The sequence below is a fragment of the Pseudophryne corroboree genome, chromosome 3 (genome assembly GCF_028390025.1).
Source record: "Pseudophryne corroboree isolate aPseCor3 chromosome 3, aPseCor3.hap2, whole genome shotgun sequence".
Classification (NCBI taxonomy): domain Eukaryota; kingdom Metazoa; phylum Chordata; class Amphibia; order Anura; family Myobatrachidae; genus Pseudophryne; species Pseudophryne corroboree.
In genome coordinates, this window is record NC_086446.1 from 159,000,690 (window position 1) to 159,028,670 (window position 27,981).

The 27,981-nt window shown below is 46.9% G+C and overlaps 1 protein-coding gene across 2 annotated transcripts in view; it reads left to right on the top strand.

Annotated features, from left to right (window-relative positions):
• The first annotated feature begins 695 nt into the window (after positions 1-695).
• RAD9A (RAD9 checkpoint clamp component A) overlaps positions 696-27,981 on the top strand; it is a 321,575-nt gene continuing 294,289 nt past the window's right edge. Inside the window, exons 1-5 of one of the 2 annotated variants that reach the window (XM_063958518.1) lie at positions 696-841; positions 3,407-3,501; positions 9,766-9,836; positions 10,937-11,056; positions 11,192-11,306. In XM_063958518.1, the coding sequence (XP_063814588.1) occupies positions 3,456-3,501; positions 9,766-9,836; positions 10,937-11,056; positions 11,192-11,306 (352 nt within the window). In that variant the 5' untranslated portion in view covers positions 696-841; positions 3,407-3,455. Of the gene's footprint in view, positions 842-1,135; positions 1,239-3,406; positions 3,502-9,765; positions 9,837-10,936; positions 11,057-11,191; positions 11,307-27,981 lie in introns of those variants that run through there. The other variant, XM_063958519.1, reaches the window with a different exon arrangement.

Sequence of the window (27,981 nt, forward strand, 5' to 3'; positions counted from 1 at the left end):
TTTGTTCCGATTTTTATGTGTAAAATGTTGGAGGGTATGCACATCTGTTACTGATCCCCATACACAAGTCATACAGATATCATACTGGCATACCTCCCAACATGACCCTGTCCAGGAGGGACACAATGCTCTGCTCCTGGACTTCCCTCTTAATGTATGATTGCCGGCACCTGTGCTGAAACACCTTTCTTATCCATTAACCTGTTCAACACAGGTGCCGGCAATCATAAATTAAGCGGAAAGTCCAGTAGCAGAGCAATTTGTCCCTCCTGGAGAGGGTCATGTTGGGAGGCATGTACTGGTCACTGTGCACAAGTCATAACCGATATAATACTCCCAATACAAAATGATGACTATACACAGGTAATATCATATCACCTAAAAATTACGACACGCCATTTGTACTGATCACCATGGAAAGGCAACACAGATATCCGATCACTACACACAGGTCCCTAATAAATCCCTTATAAACACACGAGGCTGAAGTTAGCTTCTTAATTCTTATTCACGTATAGTTTGTCTTCTGATGTATCAGACCAGTCACAGCGCAAGTCTTTCTCCTTCAAACATTGGAGTTATTGTTGTCACATACATAACATACTTCTTCGTCGGCCATTATTTTGTAGACCAACTGCACCCGAAAGACGCTCACTCTCCTGCATAAAATGGCGCCTATACCAAAGACAACACGAAATCCCTATGCTATTCCCCTTTGAACTCTAATGCGTCAGATCGGGAAGCAGATGGAGCGTTTACTTTTCAGTTATCTGCTATTTCCTGGCATGGTTTCTGGTCTGTACCCCACTGAGCAGTTATAGGAGACTGAGGCTTAGAGAAGGTATATTGTCTACAGAGTCACATGTAATTGAATTACTGTACTATAATGTACTTTTGTGCTAGTTGTAAGTCAGGCTGGTGTTATAAAAAGGGTGTGCTTTAGCATTTACCTGTATTCCTGTGCTCATGTCAGTACCTAAGCTATATTACTACTAATCTTATATGATAAATGAAGTAACAGAACAGTGGACTTTTCATGTTAGTGTTGAACACGTTGTCCAACATTCACTGTCATTTATACATTTACATTTAGCAACTGGTGCCACAATCCAGGACTAATGATTACACACTGTCATTTCTCCAACACCACTCCAATGATGATGTACTCAGGTTGTGCTGCTGAAATGAGCCATACAGCCGAATGCAGAAAGTGCATTAGAGCAGACAGACCTACTGAAGTTAGTACTTTTTAAAAATGTTTAATTCCTGATGTGTCCAATAGTGCAGAAATTCCTAATCTGTGCCACATAATTACCATAATTGTGTAATTTCCCCTGGGTGATATATCTATGACGGGCTTGAGTTAAGAAGCTGTTGCATCCCGGCTTTCGGGATGCTGGCGGTCATGTGACCGACACCAGAATATATGTACAGTATTCCAGCTAGTAGGTTATGGCCGCTATTGTTCCATAGGAGACTTGTTGTATGCAGTCTTGTGGTGCGGCACTATTCTTGCAAAGGCACTTTTATAAGCGGGACATCTCAGTGGTGAAGTTAATGGGCCTCTGGACATACACCAGTAGGGGAATGTAATAGTGTTTGCATAAGTGCAGAATTTCCAAAGATTTTACCACAAGATTTAAAGTAGTGTTTGTTTTTTGGGACAAAACCAACCTGGATTTGCCAAAAAATACTGCTGCTTTTGATACCTCTACAGAATCGCCTAAAATGAGCACATTTGCAAACTGGGACCCTATTGTATCTACCCCCCTATGGGACTGATGCAGATTTGTTTGGAAAACAGAAAAATAGATTTATTCCCCCCCCCCCCCCCCCCCCCGCCACACGTGCAAAGCTGTACAGCTCTCAAGAAGCCTTCTCATCTTCAACATATGCGCTTGTTTGCGACACGTCATGATGCCAAAGATATACACCTTTTAACAGCTGTACGTGTGTTCCCGTTTCTGCAGGTCTGCATGACTGCATTTGCATAACACATATTTACTGTGCTATGGGTCTAGTTCAGGTTGGGTCGCAGTGTGCGATCAAACTGGAATTATTGAGAAAAATATGCGGGCGCATGCGCAGTGGCCGCCCTGCGTATATGCAGAAAATGCGATCGCCTCTGCCTGTCAATCAGTCAGGGCAGAGGGGGGGCGGGCAACGCTCCGTTTCCAGGGAGTAGACGGAGCGTTGCGGGGGCGGATCCGGACGAATAGGGGTGTGATCGCTCGGGAAGATGGCAGCGGGTCTCCGGCGGGCGCAGCTAAACTGTGCCGGCAGGAGGCTTCCGCTATTTCTGCTAACAAGCAGAAATTGCGTTGCGATCGCAATTTCTACTTGTTGAAGGGGGAGAGGCGGCTGGCAGCATGCTGGGCGGCCTTGCCCTGTGATGGGCGGCCCTCAGCATGCGATCCAAAGGATAGCAAATTCTGCTAATTAGGCCCTATGTTTGTGTTAGAATGCTTTTTCTTTATCCCAGTCTGCCTATCTAGATGTAGGCAGGAGTAAGTGCATTGATTACACGCAGTATACGCAAACGGGCATTCGTCTCATCAACAATTACACCTCCCCTAACCCAACCCACCTGGGGGTGGTGGCTAGGGCTAAGACCCGGGGGGAGGGGGTTGGCACCTACTGCTAACACTCCACCCCTTCTATTGCCCACCCCTCCTCCCAGGCCCTAACCCTAACAGTGACCCCAATACTTACCTTTGGGATGTCCGCAGTCGGCATTCCGTCGTCTGTCACAAGAGAACATTCCGTGAGTTCATTTTCTCTCACCATTGTAAAGGTATCTCTCTCCCTTCTACTGGGTTCACATTCTGTCACATTATGTGAAGGTATCACACTGCCATAGGAAGCATTTGGCAGTGCTATTGTTATCCAATCTTCTCCTTGGTTATATGAAGACCATGAAAAGGCAGACATGGTTACATTGGGGTCAATTCTATTCGGCAACTAAAGAATAGCGCCGGGAATTAGCTCCCGACGCTATTCAATTCAGCTAAAGTTAAGTCGGCGATGTCCCGTTCTCGCCGACTTAACAGGTTGTTTTGTCAGGAGAACGGGCATTCTCCGACTTAACTACCCGCGGCGATGCTGATTCCCGACAGAATCAGCCTCGCGTCGGCCGCGAGGCAGCACTTTTGTCGGGTTTCTTCTCTCATCCCCCGGGGATGAGAGAAGAATTCCCGACAATTGCGGGTAGCGTCGGGAGCTAATTCCCGGCGCTATTCTTTAGTTGCCGAATAGAATTGACCCCAATGTAATGTTACTGTTATTCAACATAAAGAACCCACATCACTGACACTCATTTAAAAAATAAATAAATGTAATACAAAAAGTATATATGTTTTCAATATCTTGAATATGCTTTGGTCTAATCCTTATTTCTATGTTGCAGTGGTTCCTAGTTTTAGCACCCAAGAGCTACAGAGTCCTATGTGACAAACATGGGTGCAGGCGTAAAGTGCATTATTACTGGAGCCAACATTAAGGGTGAGCTAGCTGAGATACACATGTATGTCTGTGTTATCAGTCTAAGCCTAACCTAGTAGCTGTCTTACTTTCTCTTACGTCCTAGAGGATGCTGGGGTTCCATTTCGTTCCATGGGGTATACACGGGTCCACTAGGAGCCATGGGCACTTTAAGAGTTTAATAGTGTGGACTGGCTCCTCCCTCTATGCCCCTCCTACCAGACTCAGTTTAGAAAATGTGCCCAGAGGAGCCAGTCACAGCTAGGGGAGCTCTTAGGAGTTTTTCTAGTTTTATTGTTTTCTGAGTTTGTTAGGTTACAGGAAGGCTGCTGGCAACAGCCTCCCTGCTTCGTGGGACTTAGGGGGGGAGGGGGGAGGAGTAGGAACCAACTCTTGAAGTTAATGGTTCTCTATCTCCGCTGACAGGACACTGAGTTCCTGAGGGTGCTGATCACAAGCCCACGAGGCGACCGCTCACTCCCGCAGCACAGCCGCCACCCCCTAACAGAGCCAGAATAAAGAAGATTGGGGAGTACAGCGCCGGCGGCCCGGTTAGCGGGTCGCTGACTGGAATGGCAGCACAAGGCTGGGAGCGCAGCTCTGACAGGCTGCGGTCCGGCAGGCTCAGCAACACTCTGGGTTGGCGCCTGAGGGGCGTCCTGGGCCAGCGCAATTCACCCTAACTGGTCACTTGGCTAACATGGGCTAATCCCTGCTGTAAGCAACAAACACCTGAGGCCAGTATAAACAACTTAGTGCGTGAATCTGCGAGCCATTGCAAGTGGCAGGGCTTCCTCTCAAGGCGGATCCAGCACTCATCAGCGCCTTTTTCTCCCTCCAGATCACAGTACAGAGATGCTGACGAGGAGCGCTGCCCTCCAGATAACTCCAGCTATACCTCTGCGGTGCCAGGGCGTTATAGACAGGGGAGGGGGAGGAGTATGGTAACAGTATTAACTACCCTATTAAGGTTACTTGGTCAGCGCCGGGCTTTTATCATAATAACTGCCTACTGGGGCGCTGTGTGGCTGGCTCCTTATACTCTGTGACTCTTTGAAGGTACTCTGGGGGAAACTGTGTCTGACATTTTCCTGTGTGTGTGTGTGTGTGTGTGTAAGTGTATATCTCACTTTACCATGTCTAAGTACTCTGTATCTTGTGCTGCAGAGTGTGTATCTTCTCCTGAAGAGTCTATTCCATGTACTGCAATGTGCTTTCCCAGCCTTCTGAATCCGAACCCCCATGGGTGGATTCTTTAAGGGGAATGATATCACAGATTTTAACAAGGATGTCACATAATGAGAAAGAAAAGCCGTTTTTGAGAAAATCTGTGGAGGGTTTGACATACTCAGCCCCCGCTGCTTCGTCTAAGACCCCCCTACATACCCACAGAAAAGTACACTTGCCCAGATAATACAAGCTGACACTGACACCGACTCTGATACAGGGAATGGTGACTGGGATATGCAATCACTTGCGAAGGGGGTGCAACTAATGATTGAAGCCATTAGGGACATTTTACATATTACTGAGAAAGTACCTGAGCAGGTAGAGGAAAGTAAGAATTCCTCGCTTACCTTCCCGGTTTCTAAGGAGTTAAACTCTTTGTTTGTAAAATCCTGGGAAAGCCCAGAGAAAAAAAATTCCAGATCCCAAACAGGGTTCTTATTGCTTTCCCTTTCCCTGAAGAGGACAGAAAAAAAGTGGGAAAACCCTCCTATTGTATACGCTTCTGTATCTAGATTGTCAAAGAAGGTGGTTTTACCTGTCCCTGGTTCAACCGCTTTAAAAGAGCCAGCTGACCGCAAGATTGAGACCACGCTCAAATCACTTTACACAGCTACTGGCGTAGCTTTAAGACCCACTATTGCTTGTGCGTGGATTTCTAAAGCCATAGTAAAGTGGTCAGGCACGTTACTAGAAGACTTAGATACTATGGATAGGAGTGACATTGAATTGTTTTTGCATCACATACAGGATTCTGCAGGTTTCATGGTGGAGGCCATGAAGGACCTTGGCATGCTGAATGCAAGGGCTCCTTCCATGGCACGCAGAGGACTCTGGCTACGCCAATGGACTGCGGATGCAGAATCCAAGAAAAGTGTGGAAAACCTACCCTTCACAGGTCAAGCTCTGTTTAGGGATGCACTGGATGCGTGGATCTTCACGGCAACTGCGGGTAAGTCAACCTTTCTTCCCTCAGCAGCGCCACCGCCTAGGAAATCTTCTCTTCTCTACACTGCAGTCCTTTCGGACCGCGAAAGTTAGAAAATCCAAAACCCCTTCCACTTTCTTTAGAGGTGGTCGGGGAAAATCCAGAAAACCTGCACGAACAGGTTCTCAGGAACATAAACCAGGTTCTGCTTCCTCAAGGTCTTCAGCATGACGATGGACCTCCCAGCCTGGAGATTGGGCAGGTGGGAGCGAGACTAAAGAATTTCAGTCACGTCAGGGCATCATCATGCCTAGACCCCTGGGTAAAAGATATTGTTACCCAGGGGTACATACTGGAGTTTCAAGTGCTCCCATCTCACAGATTCTTCAAATCAGGCGTACCAGCTTCACTGATAGAAAGTACTATCCTACAGGAAGCCATTCAAAAATTGTTTCAAACAAATGTCATTGATCCAGTTCCACCTCACCAAAAATACAAGGGTTATTACTCAAGCCTGTTTGTGGTACCGAAACTGGACGGTTCGGTAAAGCTGATATTAAATCTAAAGTCATTAAGCCCCTACTTGAGAGAATTCAAATTCAAGATGCAGTCTCTGAGAGCGGTGATCTCAGGTCTGGAGGAGGGGGGATTCCTGGTATCCCTGGATATCAAGGATGCGTACTTTCACATTCCGATCTGGCCGCCTCACCAGGCTTATCTAAGATTTGCGCTGCTGGATTGTCACTATCAGTTCCAGGCACTGCCATTTGGCCTCTCCACAGCACCAAGGGTGTTCACCTAGGTCATGGCAGAGATGATGCTACTCCTCCGCAAACAGGGAGTGAACATAATTCCCTATCTGGACGATCTGCTGATAAAAGCATCTTCCAGGGAGAGACCGTTACAGAGTATTGCTCTTTCAACGCGACTACTACAGGATCATGGGTGGATCCTGAACCTTCCAAAGTCACATTTGGAGCCGACAAGGAGACTGCCCTTCCTGGGGATGATACTCGACACGGAAGTGCAGAAGGTCTTTCTACTGGTGGAGAAAGCATTGGTGATCCAATCAATGGTCCGGGATGTCCTGAAGCCACCCCGGGGATCAGTTCATCAATGCATTCGCCTTCTGGGGAAGATGGTAGCCTCCTACGAGGCTCTACAGTACGGAAGATTTCATGCAAGGTCCTTCCAACTGGATCTCCTGGACAAATGGTCGGGATCTCATCTTCACATGCACCAGCGGATACATCTGTCGCCGAAAGCCAGAATTTCACTCCTCTGGTGGCTACAAGCTTCTCACCTTCTCGAGGGCCGTAGGTTCGGGATTCAGAATTGGATCCTTCTAACCACGGATGCAAATCTCAGAGGTTGGGGAACAGTCAACCAAGGGGAAAACTTCCAAGGAAAGTGGTCAAATCTGGAATCAATCCTTCCAATAAACATTCTGGAACTAAGGGCCGTTTACAACGGCCTTCTACAAGCGGCACATCTTCTGCAAGATCAGGCCATTCAGGTTCAGTCGGACAATGTAACGTCAGTGTCCTACATAAACCGACAGGGTGGAACGAAGAGCAGAGCGGCGATGTCAGAAGTAACAAGAATCCTCCTCTGGGCAGAAAAGCATGCGGTGGCGCTGTCTGCAATCTTCATTCCGGGAGTGGACAACTGGGAAGCGGACTTCCTAAACAGACACGATCTCCATCCAGGAGAATGGGGCGGAGGTTTTCACAGAGGTAACAAGTTGATGGGGTGTACCTCAAATAGACATGATGGCCTCCCGCCTCAACAAGAAGCTTTGGAGGTACTGTTCCAGGTTGAGAGACCCACAAGCAGTGGCTGTGGACGCCCTTGCAACTCCGTGGGTGTTCCAGTCAGTGTATGTGTTCCCTCCATTTCCACTCATCCCAAGGATTCTCAAACTAATAAAAAGAACAAGAGTTCAGGCGATCCTCATTGCTCCGGACTGGCCAAGAAGGGCTTGGTATGTGGATCTTCTGGAATTACTGCTGGAGGATCAGAGGCCTCTTCCTCTTCGAGAGGACCTTCTACAACAGGGGCTGTTCGCCTATCAAGACTTACCACGGCTACGTTTGACGGCATGGAGGTTGAACGGCAGATCTTAGCTCGAAAGGGCATTCCAAACAAGGCCATTCCTACTGTGATCCATGCTAGGAAAGGAGTAACGTCTAAACATTACCATCGGATTTGGAAAAAGTATGTGTCTTGGTGTAAATCTGAGAAGTTTCCTACGGTGGAGTTTCAACTAGGATGGTTTCTCCTCTTTCTGCAAGCAGGTGTGGATGTGGGCCTACGCTTGGGCTCCATAAAGGTCCAGATTTCGACCTTATCCATTTTCTTCCAGAAACAATTGGCTGCTCTCCCTGAGGTTCAGACATTCTTGAAAGGGGTTCTGCACATCCAGCCTCCCTTTGTGCTCCTACGGCACCTCGGGATCTTAATGTGGTGCTGCAGTTCCTACAGTCGGATTGGTTCGAACCTTTACAGGAGGTGGCCGTCAAGTTTCTTACTTGGAAGGCGGTCACACTGTTGGCATTGGCATCTGCTAGACGTGTGTCAGAATTGGGGGCATTGTCATGCAAGAGCCCCTACTTGATTTTCCATGAATATAGAGCTGAGCTCAGAACGCGTCATCAATTAATTCCAAAGGTTGTGTCGGCTTTTCATATCAACCAACCTATTGTGGTGCCAGTGGCTACTGACTCCTCAATTGCATCAAAGTCCTTGGATGTTGTGAGGGCTTTGAAATTATGTGAAGAGAACTTCTCGTCACAGGAAGTTGAACACTCGGTTTGTCCTTTATGATCCCAACAAGGTTGGGTGTCCTGCTTCTAAACAGACGATTTCTTGCTGGAACAGGTTTACTATCCAGCATGTTTATTCTACAGCAGGCTTGCCGTGTCCAATCTGTTCAGGCCCACTCTACTCGTAAAGTGGGTTCTTCCTGGGCGGCTGCCCAGGGTGTCTCGCCATTACAGCTTTGCCGAGCAGCTACTTAGTCAGGGTCGAACATGTTTGCTAAGTTCTACAAATTCGATACTTTGGCCTCTGAGGACCTACGGTTTGGTCAATCTGTTCTGCAGGAACTCTCCCTCTCGTACTGGGAGCTTTGGTACATCCCCATGGTACTAAATGGAACTCCAGCATCCTCTAGGACGTAAGAGAAAATAGGATTTAATTACCTACCGGTAAATCCTTTTCTCATAGTCCGTAGAGGATGCTGGGCGCACACCCAGTGCTTCGTTTCCTGCATTGTGACTTGGGGTTCCGGTATGAAAGATAGATAGTGTCTAGTTAGACAGTCAATAGATAGACACCATATGTTAGACAGACATTAGGTCGACAGGGTCAAAAGGTCGACAGGGTCAAAATGTCGACAGGAAAATGGTCGACATGAAAAAGGTAGACACCATGTTTTTTGCATTTTTGTGGTTTGTGTGGATAGTTTTGTCATCTGGCACCCCAATTGTAGAAAGGCATACCCTCGCGGGGCTCGCTTCGCTCGCCACGCTTCGGGCACGGTGGCTCGCTACGCTCGCCACAAAGTTTATAACCAACTCTATGCCGACATGGATAGAGCATGTATGAAATAATCCAAAAACATGTTAAATAAAAAAAACACATTTGTCTATCTTTTTTATGTCGACCTTTTGACCCTGTCGACCTTTTGACCCTGTCGACCTAATGTCTGTCTAATATATGGTGTCTATCTATTGACTGTCTAACTAGACACTGTCTATCTACTAAACGGATAGGGTGACTTGGTTAGTTATTGTTGGTTCAGTCTTTGCTGAATCGTTTCAGTGTGGTTAGCTTGGCTTTCCTTTTTGTTATGTGTGAGCTGGTGTGATTCTCACCACTATCTGTGTATTTCTTTCTCTTGAAGTATGTCAGTCTCCTCGGGCACAGTTTCTAGACTGAGTCTGGTAGGAGGGGCATAGAGGGAGGAGCCAGCCCACACTATTAAAATCTTAAAGTGCCCATGGCTCCTAGTGAACCCGTCTATCGTCTATACCCCATGGTACTAAATGGAACCCCAGCATCCTCTACGGACTACGAGAAAAGGATTTACCGGTAGGTAATTAAAATCCTATTTTTCTGTCTTTTAGCACTTGGTCGTGCCATTCACTCCCTCTCCCGAATCGGGGAAGAGTTATACTTTGAACCTTTAGATGATGGGGTAAGAAACATTGTGTCTGCTTTATACATTTGTTAGCTGTGTCTACACTGAGCAATTTATACAAAAGGAAGAAAAAGACTCTCTTGTGGGTGCACTCTTCAAAAATCAGTCACAAGAAGACTATAGTAATGAAATGTTAAAACATTAGCATTTAATATTTCATATTAAAAATTAAAACAGTTAATGTATCCAGAAAGAACATACATGAAAAGACAGGTACACACAGTGATTAAAATCCGTCGCACGAGTGGTCTCTCATTTTATGCCAATGCTGATATTACCCTGTACAGGGGGACCACAGTAGTGTTGACCGTGGTCAGTACCGGTCCCCAAAACCATACACACTATTCAACACTATTGTGGTCCCCATATACAGGGTAATATCAGCATTGGCATAAAATGAGAGACCACTCGTGCGACGGATTTTAATCACTGTGTGTACCTGTTTTTTCATGTATGTTCTTTCTGGATACATTAACTGTTTTAAGTTTTAATATGAAATATTAAATGCTAAAGTTTTAACATTTCATTACTATAGTCTTCTTGTGACTGATTTTTAAAGAGTGCACCCACAAGAGTCTTTTTCTTCCTTTTGTATAAATTGCTATGTATAACATTGACTCAGGGTGCACCGCCAATATATAAATCCACTGAAATTTATTCACAGTATTTAAGTTTATTTTGGTTTTCTTCTGCTGATAAGCACAATATCTTTGGTTCAGTGCGGTATCAACCCACTACTCTCATACGTGCCTACACTGAGGCAATCACCGGGGGGCAGAGAGAATACGTACTGTATGTGTAATTGTGAAATAAGACCTTAGCTAAAAATATCATCTGGGGTTTAGTTTTACCTCATTTTTCTTTCAGTGTTCAGTAAAAATAGTATTCTGCTTATTTGTGTTTCACGCATTGGTTTTATTAACCTGAGCTGCTGCTCTACTTAGGTAATATACAATATTATCAGGAGGCAGCAATGGATCCGTGTGAACACATATTGGTCACTTTGACATGCATGGCTTACTTGCCCAAAATCTTCTAGTCGTGACCCTATCCTTCCATAAGATCAGTTAATGCCATTTCCTGTATTATCTTCTCAGCTCTGTCTGCGCTCTGTGAACTCCTCACGATCAGCCTACGCCTCTTTCACCTTTGCGCCACTATTCTTCCATAGCTATGAGGCAAGTGGAGGAGCCGTTCACTGCAAGATCCACATGAAGGTAATTGGCGCTCCAGCAGGCACACGCAGAAAGCTGGGCGTTCTCTAGGGGTGTAGCTGAAAAAGTGCACCATGGTTGTGCAGTAGTAAGTAGTATAGGAATTGTCAGCTCATTTACGCTTTATTTTTCTACTAGTCCGTGGTGAGTGTCTTCCGTTCCCTTCCGTCTCTGGAGAAGACTGTAGAAAAATGCCTTATTAGCCTGAATACAGCTCGAAGTCGCTTAGTCATCCAGTTACTTTGCAAATATGGTGAGTATCTTACACTCTGTATAGGCATTAATTCATGCAAGTGCTTAGCGAAGCGGTCTAGCAAAGTGTATATTATTTTTGTAACATACAATATTTCAAGATGGGCGGTCAGGTGATCGGTTATCATTATGTTTCCAACTCCTTACCATCTGAGCTGCATTGTGTACTTCATGTGTGAGCAGAGCACATGTGCATCTTAAGCAGTGATCCATTTGTCGAAGTAAGGCCTCTAGAAAGGGATTAACAACAGTGCATGGATGGGGAAAGATGGTGCATGCTTCTTCCAGGCTCTGCTTGCAGTTTGCTTTAATGTACATGACCTGGCTGTCATCATTGTTTGTAAATCATGGCAAGTTCATCGTGTACGGGGTTACACTCATCAATGGTACATTGTGAGGTTCATTATATAGTTGACAGCATGCTGTATGGCTACGGGTTCATTTAAAGAGCATGTGAAGCCATTATTTCACATTGTAAATATATACATGTATTGTATTGAACTTTATAATGATTTTAAAATACCTATACTGTTTATACATTTCTAAATGTCTCCACCACTTTCTTTCCCACTCCTGTGTAGCAGGCAGCCGTTTTAGGAGCGAGGTGGTTCTTTTATGAAATAATCAGATGGTGACAAACAGTTGTTTCATTCGTATATATGAGTAAGCAATTCTATCACACTATTGGAATCTCTTAGGGCTTCACTTTTTCACCTGTAGCAGATCCCATTTGGAGACTGTCCTACAGATTTGGGGGGGTGGTAGGAGATGAAACTGATGGAGTAGAGTTATTGCTAAACATTGTATTTTACTATTACAGGTCATATCTTCATATCTTAAAATATCAGTTTTGGGGTTTAGAAATACTTTAACGTATTTGAAATTATTCTCGGTTCTTTTGTAAATATGCTTTTAAAAACATTTTTTTTTTCTCGTAGCAAGAGGGCTGTCATCCTTTCTTTGTATAACCACTAGATGTCACCATACCTGTGTCTTTGTTTTATGTAGTCTAGCAGGATACAAGTGTGATGTTTTTTTCAGTAAATTTTATTAACTTGTATGTATCAGATACACTTATGTTGTATTTTACTTACAGTATAAACATGTCTGCACTTAAACTGAGCCTATATAAAGGTGGGTACACACTAGTAGATATATCTGCAGATCAATTGATCTGCAGATATATCTATGTACGGATCGGGCAGTGTGCTATGCATACACACTGCCCGATCCGTCGGGGGACTGACGTCATGAACTGGGCGGGCGCCCGCCCAGTTTACCTGTCAATCACCGCCGGCCGCCGCAGCATGTGTACGGGCGGTCGGACGACCGCCCCGTACACACACAGCGACGCGCCAATATATCGTTAGATATATTGGCCGTCGGCTGTGCTGCGCAGCCGACGCGATACGTCTGTGAACGACGGAGTTCACAGACGTATCGCCCGTACACACTGGCCGACGGTCCCGCGATGTATCGGCCGCTCAAGAGAACGGCCGATATATCGACCAGTGTGTACGGGCCTTAAGTTACAGTTCCAACATCCCTAATACTAAAGGGTGCTATATTTAAAGCTTTAGTGTCATTGGAATCTTGTATAGCATCTACTCCATTTTGTACAAAGTATTATGAATTGTGTTTTTATCTTTGTGCATGTAGTTCAGGAGAACAGTTCTAAGTAGAATTTGCACCCTGTCAGATCACTTTACGCAGCTGAAGTGCAGCGTTGCCCAATAACTTGGTTGATTACATTGGTGCTTACCTAGATTCACAATAGTTAGTTTTATTTTGTGGGTTGAACCAGACTGCACAATATTCAAATCCCGCTTTCAATAAAATTTTCAGGGAGTCCATCTATAATACATCTGCAGGATTATAATTAGATATCCATAGCAAATACTCAGAAGGTAGAAATGAAAAAACAGTATTTTTGTGTCATCTGATCCATGGAGTAGGGCCTGCAAGTAGGACTTCGTTTCCATGGTATAATAAAGTATTTCATGATGCTGCTATTTTGCCCTCAAAGTATCCAAGGTGTCAAGTGCGGCAGAGGTGTACAAGCCCCCTTAAGTTCAAATGTGTCCCATATGCGTTTCCTAATTTAGGGCCTAATTCAGAGTTGATTGCAGCAGCAGATGGGGGGCAGATGTAACATGTGCAGAGAGAGTTAGATTTGGGTGTGGTGTGTTCAAACTGAAATCTAAATTGCAGTATAAAAATAAAGCAGACAGTATTTACCCTGCACAGAAACAAAATAACCCACCCAAATCTAACTGTTTCTGCACATGTTATATCTGCCACACCTGCAGTGCACATGGTTTTGCCCAACTGCTAACAAATTTGCTGCTGCGATCAACTCTGAATTACCCCCTTAAACCGCTCATTTCATGTCGTACCACAGTTGGATAAAATGATGCCTGATGAGGCTGCTGCAGTGATGGATCATGCAAACTGTTTTCAAAGGACACATTATTTCTGGTCCTTCCTATCTCGCTGAAGTTCTAAGCTATGACCAAGGAATTTCCATAAATCCTACGTCAATAAGCACAAAAAATGGTTAAAGACAAAAGCATAGATAACAGTTTCCATCTTTCTGTTGTAACATACACTTTAAAAGTAAATACATACCAGAAAACCACAACATGTATAGATACTTTCTCTGACGTCCTAAGTGGATGCTGGGGACTCCGTCAGGACCATGGGGAATAGCGGCTCCGCAGGAGACAGGGCACAAAATTAAAAGTTTGACCACTAGGTGGTGTGCACTGGCTCCTCCCCCTATGACCCTCCTCCAAGCCTCAGTTAGGTTTTTGTGCCCGGCCGAGAAGGGTGCAATCTAGGTGGCTCTCCTAAAGAGCTGCTTAGTATAAAAGTTTGTTAGGTTTTTTATTTTCAGTGAGTCCTGCTGGCAACAGGCTCACTGCAACGCGGGACTAAGGGGAGAAGAAGCGAACTCACCTGCGTGCAGGATGGATTGGGTTCTTAGGCTACTGGACACTAGCTCCAGAGGGACGATCACAGGTACAGCCTGGATGGGTCACCGGAGCCGCGCCGCCGGCCCCCTTACAGATGCTGAAGAGAGAAGAGGTCCAGAAATCGGCGGCTGAAGACGTCCCAGTCTTCTTAAGGTAGCGCACAGCACTACAGCTGTGCGCCATTGCTCTCAGCACACTTCACACCGCGGTCACTGAGGGTGCAGGGCGCTGGGGGGGGCGCCCTGGGCAGCAATGTAATTACCTTTACTGGCTAAAAATACATCACATATAGCCCCTGGGCTATATGGATGTATTTAACCCCTGCCAGGATTACAGAAAAAACCGGGAGAAGAGCCCGCCGTGAAGGGGGCGGGGCCTATCTCCTCAGCACACAGCGCCATTTTTCCCACACAGATCCGCTGGTGGGAAGGCTCCCAGGCTCTCCCCTGCACTGCACTACAGAAACAGGGTTAAAACAGAGAGGGGGGGCATATTTTGGCGATATTAGTATATATATTAAGCTGCTATAAGGGAAAAAACACTTACTATAAGGTTGTCCCTGTATAATTATAGCGCCTTGGTGTGTGCTGGCAAACTCTCCCTCTGTCTCCCCAAAGGGCTAGTGGGGTCCTGTCCTCTATCAGAGCATTCCCTGTGTGTGTGCTGTGTGTCGGTATGTGTGTGTCGACAGGTATGAGAACGATGTTAGTGGAGGCGGAGCAATTGCCTGTAATGGGATGTCACCCCCTAGGGAGTCGACACCGGAATGGATGGCTTTATTTATGGAATTACGTGATAGTGTCAACACGCTACAAGGTCGGTTGACGATATGAGACGGCCGGCAAACCAATTAGTACCTGTCCAGGCGTCTCAAACACCGTCAGGGGCTTTAAAACGCCCATTACCTCAGTCGGTCGACATAGACACAGACACGGACACTGACTCCAGTGTCGACGGTGAAGAAACAAACGTATTTTCCAGTAGGGCCACACGTTACATAATCACGGCAATGAAGGAGGCGTTACATATTTCTGATACTACAAGTACCACAAAAATGGGTATTATGTGGGGTGTGAAAAAAACTACCTGTAGTTTTTCCTGAATCAGATAAATTGATTGAAGTGTATGATGAAGCGTGGGTTACCCCCGATAGGAAGTTGCTAATTTCAAAGAAGTTATTGGCATTATACCCTTTCCCGCCAGAGGTTAGGGCGCGCTGGGAAACACCCCCTAGGGTAGATAAGGCGCTCACACGCTTATCAAAACAAGTGGCGTTACCGTCTCCTGATACGGCCGCCCTCAAAGATCCAGCTGATAGGAGGCTGGAAAATACTCTAAAAAGTATATACACACATACTGATGTTATACTGCGACCAGCAATCGCCCCAGCATGGATGTGCAGTGCTGGGGGGGTTTGGTCGGAATCTCTGACTGGAAATATTGATACCCTGAATAGCGACAATATTTTATTGACTATAGAGCATTTAAAGGATGCATTTTCTTTATATGCGAGATGCACAGAGGGATATTGGCACTCTGGCATCAAGGGTAAGTGCGCTGTCCATTTCTGCCAGAAGAAGTTTATGGACGCGACAGTGGTCAGGTGATGCGGATTCCAAGCGGCATATGGAAGTTTGCCGTATAAAGGGGAGGAATTATTTGGGGTCGGTCTATCGGACTTGGTGGCCACGGCAACAGCCGGAAAATCCACCTTTTTTACCTCAGGTCACCTCCCAACAGAAAAAGACACCGTCTTTTCAGCCTCAGTCCTTTCGTTCTCATAAGAACAAGCGGGCAAAAGGCCATTCATATCTGCCCGAGGCAAAGGAAAGGGTAAGAGACTGCAGCAAGCAGCTCCTTCCCAGGAGCAGAAGCCTTCCCCCGCTTCTGGAAAGTCCTCAGCATGTCGCTGGGGCCCTACAAGCGGACTCAGGTCCGGTGGGGGGGTCGTCTCAAGAATTTCAGCACGCAGTGGGCTCACTCGCAAGTCGACCCCTGGATCCTGCAGGTAGTATCACAGGGGTACAGATTGGAATTCGAGACGTCTCTTCCTCGCAGTTTCCTGAAGTCTGCTTTACCAACATCTCCCTCCGACAGGGAGACGGTGTTGGAAGCTATTCACAAGCTGTATTCCCAGCAAGTAATAGTCAAGGTACCCCTACTACAACAAGGAAAGGGGTATTATTCCACGCTGTTTGTGGTACCGAAGCCGGACGGCTCGGTGAGACCTATTCTAAGTCTGAAATCTTTTGAACACTTACATACAAAGGTTCAAGTTCAAGATGAAATCACTCAGAGCAGTGATAGCGAATCTGGAAGAAGGGGACTTTATGGTGTCCTGGGACATCAAGGATGCTTACCTCCATGTCCCAATTTGCCCTTCACACCAAGGGTACCTCAGGTTCGTGGTACAAAACTGTCACTATCAGTTTCAGACGTTGCCGTTTGGATTGTCCACGGCACCCCGGGTCTTTACCAAGGTAAAGGCTGAAATGATGATTCTACTTCAAAGAAAAGGCGTATTAATTATCCCTTACTTGAACGTTCTCCTGATCCAGAGAACAGTTAGAGGTCGCAGTAGCACTATACCAAGTAGTGCTACAACAGCACGGGTGGATTCTAAATATTCCAAAATCCCAGCTGATCCCGACAACACGTCTGCTGTTCCTAGGGATGATTCTGGACACAGTTCAGAAAAAGGTTTTTCTCCCGGAGGAGAAAGCCAGGGAGTTATCCGAGCTAGTCAGGAACCTCCTAAAACCAAGAAAAGTGTCAGTGCATCAATGCACAAGAGTCCTGGGTAAATGATGGCTTCTTACGAAGCGATTCCATTCGGCAGATTCCACGCAAGAACCTTTCAGTGGGATCTGCTGGACAAATCGTCCGGATCGCATCTTCAGATGCATCAGCGGATAGCCCCGTCTCCAAGGACAAGGGGGTCTCTTCTGTGGTGGTTGCAGAGTGCTCACCTTTTTGGAGGGCCGCAGATTCGGCATTCAGGACTGGGTCCTGGTGACCACGAATGCCAGCCTGAGAGGCTGGGGAGCAGTCACACAGGGAAGAAATTTCCAGTGAGTGTGGTCAAGCCTGGAGACTTCACTTCACATAAATATACTGGAGCTAAGGGCAATTTACAATGCTCTAAGCCTGGCAAGACCTCTGCTTCAGGGTCAGCCGGTGTTGATCCAGTAGGACAACACCACGGCAGTCGCCCACGTAAACAGACAGGGCGACACAAGAAGCAGGAGGGCAATGGCAGAAGCTGCAAGGATTTTTCGCTGGGCAGAAAATCATGTGATAGCACTGTCAGCAGTGTTCATTCCGGGAGTGGACAACTGGGAAGCAGACTTCCTCAGCAGACACGATCACCACCCGGGAGAGTGGGGACTTCACCCAGAAGTCTTCCACATGATTGTGAACCGTTGGGAAAAACCAAAGGTGGACATGATGGCGTCCCGCCTCAACAAAAAACTGGACAGGTATTGCGCCGGGTCAAGAGACCCTCAGGCAATAGCTGGGGACGCATTGGTAACACCATGGGTGTACCAGTCAATGTATGTGTTCCCCCCTCTGCCTCTCATACCCAAGGTACTGAGAATTATAAGGCGAAGGGGAGTAAGAACGATACTCGTGGCTCCGGATTGGCCAAGAAGGACTTCGTACCCGGAACTTCAAGAGATGCGCACGGAGGATCCGTGCACTCTACCTCTAGACTTACCGCGGCTGCGTTTGACGGCATGGCGGTTGAACGCCGGATCCTGAAGGAGAGGGCTCCGACGGAGGAATTTCAACTGGGTCGATTCCTACATTTCCTGCAAACAGGATTGTCTATGGGCCTCAAATTGGGGTCCATTAAGGTTCAAATTTCGTCCCTGTCGATTTTCTTCCAGAAAGAATTGGCTTCAGTTCCTGAAGTCCAAGCTTTTGTCAAAGGAGTACTACATATACAGCCCGGTTGTGCCTCCAGTGGCACCGTGGGATCTCAATGTAGTTTTGGGATTTCTCAAATCCCATTGGTTTGAGCCACTCAAATCGGTGGATTTGAAATATCTTACATGGAAAGTGACCATGCTACTGGCCCTGGCTTCGGCCAGGCGAGTGTAAGAATTGGCGGCTTTATCGTACAAAAGCCCATATCTGATTTTCCATTGGGACAGGGCAGAACTGCGGACGCGTCCTCAGTTTCTCCCTAAGGTGGTATCAGCGTTTCACCTGAACCAACCTATTGTGGTGCCTGCGGCTTCTAGCGACTTGGAGGACTCCAAGTTGTTCGACGTTGTCAGAGCCTTAAAAATATATATATATATTTAAAGGACGGCTGGAGTCAGAAAGGCTGACTCGCTGTTTATACTGTATGCACCCAACAAGCTGGGTGTTCCTGCGTCTAAGCAGACGATTGCTCGTTGGATTTGTAGCACAATTCAACTTGCGCATTCTGTGGCAGGCCTGCCACAGCCAAAATCTGTAAATGCCCACTCCACAAGGAAGGTGGGCTCACCTTGGGCGGCTGCCCGAGGGGTCTCGGCATTACAACGCTGCCGAGCAGCTAAGTGGTCAGGGGAGAACACGTTTGTAAAATTCTACAAATTTGATACCCTGGCTAAGGAGGACCTGGAGTTCTCTCATTCGGTGCTGCAGAGTCATCCGCACTCTCCCGCCCGTTTGGGAGCTTTGGTATAATCCCCATGGTCCTGACGGAGTCCCCAGCATCCACTTAGGACGTCAGAGAAAATAAGAATTTACTTACCGATAATTCTATTTCTCGTAGTCCGTAGTGGATGCTGGGCGCCCATCCCAAGTGCGGATTGTCTGCAATACTTGTACATAGTTATTGTTACAAAAATCGGGTTATTATTGTTGGAAGCCATCTTTTCAGAGGCTCCTCTGTTATCATGCTGTTAACTGGGTTCAGATCTCAAGTTGTACAGTGTGATTGGTGTGGCTGGTATGAGTCTTACCCGGGATTCAAAATCCTTCCTTATTGTGTACGCTCGTCCGGGCACAGTATCCTAACTGAGGCTTGGAGGAGGGTCATAGGGGGAGGAGCCAGTGCACACCACCTAGTGGTCAAACTTTTAATTTTGTGCCCTGTCTCCTGCGGAGCCGCTATTCCCATGGTCCTGACGGAGTCCCCAGCATCCACTACGGACTACGAGAAATAGAATTATCGGTAAGTAAATTCTTATTTTTTGTTCCTTGTCTTCCTATATATCTGCTTTCAAAAAAAGGTTAGAGGACACTTAGTTTTAGCATGATTGAAGTATAATAGAATATATGTAAGCTTTTGGTAGAACCTGGTTACACTGGACCTTGTGATGACTTTCTTACGAAATGCTGGAAAATTCATAATGACAATACTACGCTTCATAGCAGTCTGCCAGTAATTAATGCTAAAGTGCTAGTTTTAAACAGCCCTTTCGTGTTGAGCTTTGAGTTCCTGCGGTTGGAGGGTCTGGATCCAAATCAGGACACCGCTTCTTCTTACCCACCAGTGAGATCCAAATTAATTTCACACTTTGCAGTCTGTAAATAGCATCTTCGTTCCCAGCAGAAATAGATAATTAAGTCTCCGTAATGAATATTAGCTTTAGGTGGTACAGTATATGGCAGTATTTCTCTTTAGTATAAAATGTCAACTGTATAGGTTGTTTAATGATCTATTGAAGGATTTATATGATCTTATCTGTATTGGGGGGAAAAGACAACCCATAGTCTAACTCAGTTTTGTTTTCAAGTGGTTTTATATTATTTGTAATCTGGTCAATGTCTAGAAAACAAATATACAGCTAGTTCACAAAGTCCCTCTGCAGTAACTGTGTGCTAACAGAGTCTCCCTGCAGAGAATGTCTGCTAAGTAATATGAAACAATTTCTTTCTGCAGCGGGGTAAACTGGTATTCCACAAGGAATAACATTGGGGTGTAGAGTTGGATCTTGATCCGAGGCACCAATAGGCTAAAGCTTTGACTGTTCCCAGGATGCCTTTCACCGCCTCCTCTATAACCCCGCCTCCAGACACTGGAGCTCAGTTTACAAGTTGGTGCCTGCAGTGCTAGTCAGCCCTGGAAAGAGCTTTTCTGAAGAAAGAACACTTCAAGGGCTGCAGCACAGGCACTTAGAAGTGCTATATGTCTTTCTGACATAGCGTGCTGCGGCTCCCTCGCCTCCCCCAGCTGCGCTGTATACGCCCGCGCCCTAGTTTCTGGGTACTTGCAGCGGAGGCGCTCCGGCTTAATCAGGCACACACACGCTGCTGCTCTCCAGGATCGTGTGGCCGCAAGCTCAGGGAGGAGGTAAGAGGGTCCCCCAGGCGGGACCCGCCGAAATCGTGATACGGCGCGCTCTCCGTAGACGGGCCGCACTGCTGGCGTGAACACTATGGCTGTGCAGGGACCCCACTATAGCCACCAGAGCAAGGGGCACAGGTCGGATTTACTAAAATTAGTTTAGTATAGGCCCCGCAGTACCCGGTGGTGAAGTCCAGCAAAGGGGATAAGGCTCTGACCTGTAGCCCCTCCCCCAGCCCCAGGCGCCATCTACAGCAGATGTTCCCGCCCTGGAGCTGCATCTCTCTCCCTCACTCCCTGTCAGCGTTTGGCCGACATTACACAGAGCTGCGCTGATTCTGGGACTGCTGGGCAATGTCTCCTCTGTAAAGCCGCCTGCCTCATCAGCGCTGTGCATTTACAGGACTTTTAAGTATTCTACATGTCGTTTAGACAGTGTTAGTTAAGAACAAGTGCATAACTACAGGGATATTTCAGTACAAGTATCCTGAGATATACATCCAGTATGTACTGTGCATTGTTATATCTGCATACATACATAGCTTCACTTAGTATTGCTAGTCCAGTGCAGTTTTATTGTTGTTTGTAATAATTTCTGCATTGTACATGTGACTGTGTGTGCCAATAGCTGCTGTGTGGTTCCTATTCCGTGCATCTCACACACATTGCTTTCAGTCACCATATACCACTTAAATCCTCTGTTTGTGCTCTGCATTTGCAGTCACACTGCACAAGGGGGTTTTGTCAGGTACTGTGTCTGGCTATATTGTACTGTTATGCCCTTAGGCTACATTCCCACATAATGTCTGTTACACAGGGCGGGAGATCCGTGCCTGATCCTGCGTCATGCAGTGCTGACGCCGCGGATTCACCTGAGGAAAATATTCCAGCTGAGGGTACAGGTACCGGGGGTACAGTACCCCTCAGTCAGCCTGCAGTACCGGTGGGATACCAAGACCCACCCTGGGCTGCTTTCTAATTTGCTGACTACGTTAGTATCGAGACTTACACCCCCTGTGGGACCTCCTGTGCCATTGCAGCCACATATTGTCCCTGCGGTTAATCCGCCATGGGCAGATACTCTGTCAACTCCGTTACAGCAATTAAATCAGTCTCTGGTTAAATAAACACCTAACCCTCGCCCTCCTAGGACCAAAGGGTCATCTAAGCGGGCCATTTCTTCCTCACAATCTGCGCATGTTACAGATACTTCATCCGATGAAGATGGCGTATACACTCAGACACTGATGCAGATGCTTCTGATGGGGAATCTATTTCACAGATGGATGTTCCTGACATCTTGGAGGCTATCAAACTGATTCTTGAGATTGATGATGAATCTGAACCTCCAGATACTATAAGAAACCTTTTTAAGTTCAAACGTCAGAAGGTCACTAAATTTAGTTTTGCCCCATTCTGACCATTTAGTTGACATACGTCAGGAATCCTGGGAGTATCCAGGTAGGAAATTCTAAATGTCTAAGAAGATGCTAGCTCGTTATCCCCTCGCTGCAGAGTTAAGTAAAAATTGGGAAACTCTGCCACCGGTGGACTCACATGGCGCTCGTCTGGTGGTGTCCTCTACTCTGCCTGTCACTACCGTCACTTCTCTGAAGAAACCGACGGATAAGCACATGGAGGGTTGCTTGAAGTCTGTTTACAGCCTTGGGCTGCGAAGGCTATTGAAGCCTGGGTTCAAGAAGTTGAAGCGGAGCTACGTCCTAATTTTTCTGATAATGCCAGATAGTCTTTCATATATTTCCACAGCCTCTCATTACATTCAGGAGGCGGCCTCTGATGTCTGTGTGCTGGCAGCCAAAGCGTCTACTACGTCTATTACGTCCACTTTGGCTCACCGGATTCTGTGGTTGCGGTCCTGGTCTGTGGATCTGGACTCTAAAAAGACCTTGGAGGTGTTCCCTTTTAAGGGAAACATCCTTTTTGGGGAAGATATAAACAAGATTGTTGCGGACTTAGCGTCTGCTAAAACTGCATGTCTGACGAGTACTAATCCTTCGGCTCCGAAGGCTAAAAGTACCGCCTTTCGTTCCTTTCGACCTCCAAGTAAAGCAAAGGGTCAGGCGTACCCGAAACAGGCTCGCACTTCAAAACTTCTAAACCTAAACGTTCCTGGGCTGCCCGTCGGCCTGCTTCCAAACCAGACAAGCCTGCTGCATGACGTGGCGGACCTCCCTCTGGGGTATCCCAGGGTGGGAGGCAGACTTCTACGGTTTGCCAAGGTATGGTTACAGACCACTTCTGACGCCTGGGTAAGGGAAGTCGTTACTTACGGATACGGCATCTCTTTCAAGAAGCGTCCCCCTCACCAGTTTTGCTCGACAAATATCCCTTCGGATCTGGTAAAAGCAAAAACTCTCCATTTGGTGGTACAATCCTTCCTGGACACAGGAGTGGTAGTGCCTGTGGCTCAGAGAGGCAGGGGGTACTATTCAATACTGTTCCTAGTTCCAAAATCGAATGGTTCCTCCCGGCCCCGGTCTCTGAACAAGTTTGTGAAGGTTTCCAAGTTCTGTATGGAAACTCTTCGCTCTATTGTTCTGCCCATGGACTGTATGGTATCCCTGGACATACAGGATGCTTACCTACATATATAGCTATTGCCATATCGCATCAGCAATACCTGCGGTTTTCTGTTGGCAACTTACATTATCAATTCCAGGCCTTGCCTTTTGGACTGACCACAGCTCCGCAAATTTTCACCAAGGTCATGGCGGTTATGACTGCTCTGCTCCGCCATCAGGGTATCAAGATACTGCCATATCTGGAAGACTTGTTGATCCTGGCGAACTCCCCAGAGGTTCTCCTCTGTCATCTGGAACTGACGGCCCAATTCCTGCAAGCCCACGGGTAGCTAATTAACTGGAAGAAATCCTACCTGGTCCCTGCTCAGAGCATGGTGCACGTGGGGACATTGTTGGACACACACAACCAATGGTAGCTCTTGTCCAAAGAGAAGGTCCTGAAACTTCAGAACAGGATAAGATGCTTCCTTTCTCGTCCACGAGTGTCTGTACACTCGGCGATGCAAGTACTAGGCCTCATGGTGTCTGCTTTCAACATGGTAGAGTACGCTCAATTTCACTCTCGCCCTTTGCAGATGCTAATCCTTGCCAGGTGGGACGGCCTGCCTCACCGGATCAGGTCTCAAATGATTTCCTTGACTCCGGAAGTTCGTCTGTCACTGAGCTGGTGGCTACAGGACCAACAATTGAGCAGGGGTGGTCCCTTCTGGATCTCCAGCTGGGTCCTCCTAACAACGGATGCCAGTCTGCGGGGTTGGGGCACAGTGTTGGAGCAACAATCTCTTCAAGGTCGGTGGACCAGGGAGGAATCTCTTCTCCCGATAAATATTCTGGAATTGCGGGCAGTGTTCAATGCTTTGAAACTGGCCCTGCCTCTGGTACAGAACAGGCCTGTTCAAGTACAGTCGGACAACACCACCACGGTGGCGTACATAAATCATCAAGGCGGCACTTGAAGCCGCATGGCAATGTTGGAAGTGTAAAAGATTATTCAATGGGCGGAACGTCATATGTTCATTCCGGGAGTCCTCAACTGGGAAGCCGGCTTTCTCAATCATCAGGACGTACACGCCGGAGAGTGGAGCCTTCATCCAGAAGTATTTCAACTCCTAGTGGACAAATGGGCCTACGAGATGTAGACCTGATGGCGTCTTGACACAATCACAAGGTTCCGGAGCAAGTACAAGGGATCCTCAAGCAGCGTTCGTGGATACACTGGCAAATCCATTGAACTTTTGGCTGCCGTACGTGTTCCCTCCGGTGTCACTCCTGCCCAGGGTAATAAGGAAGTTCAAGCAAGAAGGAGGAATCCTACTTCTGATCCCTCCGGCGCGTCCCAGACGGCATAGGTTCTCAGACCTACAGGTTCTCAGACCTATAGAGCGTCCTCTTCTACTTCCTGAACTCCCAGGCCTCCTCGTTCAGGGCCCCTGTGTTTACCAGGATTTGGTGTGACTGGCTTTGAAGGCGTGGCTCTTGAAGCTTCAGTTCTGAGGGCCAAAGGTTTTTCTGAGGCGGTCATTCAAACGATGTTGAAAGCCCGTAAACAGGCCTTGGCTCGGATTTATTATAGGGTATGGAATTCTTACTTCACCTGGTGTGCGGCTAAGAATTTTGATGCATACAAGTTCAGTACTGCCAAACTCCTGGCGTTTCTGCAACAGGGCCTGGATTCAGGCCTGCGTCTGGCCTCCCTCAAGGCTCATGTTTCAGCCTTGTCGGTGTGGTTTCAGAGAAAAATTGCGACTGCCTGACGTTCATACCTTCACTCAGGGTGTTTCACGGATTCAACCTCCCTATGTTCCTCCTGTGGCTCCTTGGGATTTGTTGGTTGTTCTGGACGCCCTACAAGAGTCTTCGTTTAAACCTCTTGAGTCTGTGGACCTTAAATGGCTTACGCTTAAGGTTTTGTTTTTGCTGGCTATTGCCTTTGCTAGACGGGTGCCTTATCCTGTAGGTCTCCCTTTCTGATTTTTCACCTTGACCATGTGGTTCCTAGAACTCGCCCTGGTTATCTACCTAAGGTGGTGTCATCTTTCCACCTTAACCAAGAGATTGTGGCCTGCGAACAAGCAGACCTTGGGCAGATGGATTTGAATGGTGATTGCACAAGCTTATGTACAGGCTGGACTTCCAGCTCCTGCGACTATCAAGGCCCATTCTACTCGGTCTGTTGGACCTTCTTGGGCGGCCCGCCGTGGCGCGTCCCTAGTAAAATTGTGCAAGGCGGCTACGTGGTCCTCGGTGAACACATTCATTAGCCTTTGATACTTCCGCCTCCCAGGATGCTTCCTTTGGACGCCGGGTTCTTGTGCCCTTGTACAGTGCGTCCCCTCCTATAAGGAACTGCTTTAGGACATCCCCGATGTGAATCCTTGTGGAGTCCAGTGTACCCCGCAGCAGAAAATTAGATTTATGGTAAGAACTTACCATTGTTAAATCTCTTTCTGCGAGATACACTGGGCTCCACAAAGCGCCCCACCCTGACGCACTTAGCTTCTTTGGGTTGGTATGGCATTAGCCGCTGACACCATCCCCTGTGGTGAGTGTGTGGTCTATGTGGCTACTCATGATTGTCGTCTCTGGTACCTGCTACTGCATTGGGCTGGTTAACGAAACTGAGCTCCTGTGCACGGAGGCAGGGTTATAGAGGAGGCGGCGCTGTGCATCTTGGGAACAGTCAAAGCTTTGAGCCTGTTGGTGCCTCGGATCAAGATCCTACTCTACACCCCATTGTCCATTCCTTGTGGAGCCCAGTGTTCCTCGCAGAAAGAGATTTAACAACGGTAAGTTCTTACCATAAATCTCGTTTTATCTATCATGCCTAATGCCTGGTTGCAGCGTAGTTTATTAGCCAGTAAGGAGTCGGTTTTATCCACTTTATCGTAAAAACGTTGCCGAAGTTTCTGTAGAATCAGCGCTGCGCAGCGGGACAGAAGGGTGTTCAGCTGACCTTGCAGGGAGAAAGCAAAAGTGCGCTAGGGGCCGCCTTATGTTGAATTAATGAAGTTGAGATTTGGGACTCGAGAGATTGAATCTCTAGCGCAGCTTTTTTTCGAATTGCCGATAATTTTGCAATGAGAGAACCCCGTATGGTGGCTTTATGAGCCTCCCAAAGGACACAAAGGGGGATGTCTGGAGACACGTTCTCTGCGAAAAAATGGGTGATCGCTTGTCTTATTTCGGCTACTGCCGAAGAATGCTGTAGAAGAGAATCTTCCAGTCGCCATTTAAATCTTCCAGAGGGGTAACGGAATATATCTATAAAGAGGTAAACACCTGCATGATCTGTCCATGTCAGAGGAGTGATACCTGTATCAATGAGCAATGGGGAGAGAGTAGAAGAGATATGGATCATGTCGATCTTGGAAAAGTATTGATGTGGTGCTGAAAAATGGGTAAAGTCTTTAGTATGAGGGTTTTGAAAACGCCAGGCATCACACAGACCATGACGTTTCAAGGAAGCTATAAGGGTGCGAGATGCCCTAGGCAGAGTTGTCGTAGAAGTGTGAGGGGGAGGGTTGGACCTATCTAACAATGGGTCAATAATTGTATTAAAGTCACCACCCATAATGATTTGGCCTTGCGCCACAGTTTCCAAACGCTTAGAGAGGGAGTCAAAGAACAGGGGCTGGTCCTGGTTGGGAGCATAAACTGAAACTAAAGTGAGGGTTGTGGAGCGAAGGGTACCTATTACTATAAGAAAACGCCCTACAGAATCTTCTACAGTTTTAACATGAACAAACGGAATTTTGCGGTGTATCAAAATAGCCACCTCGCGTTTTCTGCAGGCCGCTGAGGCGAAGGATTGCGAAAACCACCTACCCCGGAGTTGGGAGTGTTGGTCAGTGAGGTGCGTTTCTTGCAGGAAAGCGATATCCGCTGATTCTCTCCTGCAGGTTCCCAGGAAAACAGTATGCTTCCTAGGAGAATTCAGACAATTAACATTAATTGACAATAATTTAAGAGGCATGGCAAGTTGTTAAAGGATGTACATAGTTTGTATCGTGAACCGATGACTCATATGATGAATTTAAGGAGGGCTGCCCCAAGAAAGAACAAGGAAAGGTAGAAGAAGAAAAGATCAGAGAGTAGCCACAAGAAAAAAGAAACAGTAAGTAGAAGAAAAGAGATCCCATACGGGAAAATACCCCTTGACAGAGGGTCCCAATACAGGACCAGCATAAAATTAATCAGCATAAACAGCGGTTTGAACATTTTAAAGGGAACACTGGGGGTAACGGTGGAACTATAGAAAGAGATCAGTACTGCCTGGGCTGCGGTGGCCAGTTCGGCAACAGTTCAATTACGTAATCATAACACCCTATATATAGGAGGTAAAGGAATGTGTCATATTGTACGAATAGGGACAAAGGTTAAGGGAGGGTATGGGGGGGGGGGGGGGGGGGGGGGAGGGAGGGAGGGAAAGAACATAATATGATGGCTAAATACCCAACATAAAATGCAAGTAATATCAAACATTAGAAATCCGTAAAGCCAACATCAACTAATATATTAAACGAACAAGAAAATTGTAGTAGACAAAATAGAGGGCATATCCTCTATCATCCAATGAACTGTAGAACGTGAAAAGGTTTTTTTTTTTTGATTTTTGCAAATGTATTAAAAATAAAAAACTAAGAAATCACAGAACATAAGTATTCACAGCCTTTCCTCAATACTTTGTTGATGCACCTTTGGCAGCAATTACAGCCTCAAGTCTTTTTGAATATGATGCCACACAGTAGCGGCTCTTGCCACGGGCAAGCAGGCTTTTTGCTAGGGGCGCCGCTACCCTGAGGGCGCCGCCGTGGCAAGAGACGCTACTATTATCCTCCCTCCCGGCCCCCGGCTGCAGCGAGCGCCGTGTGC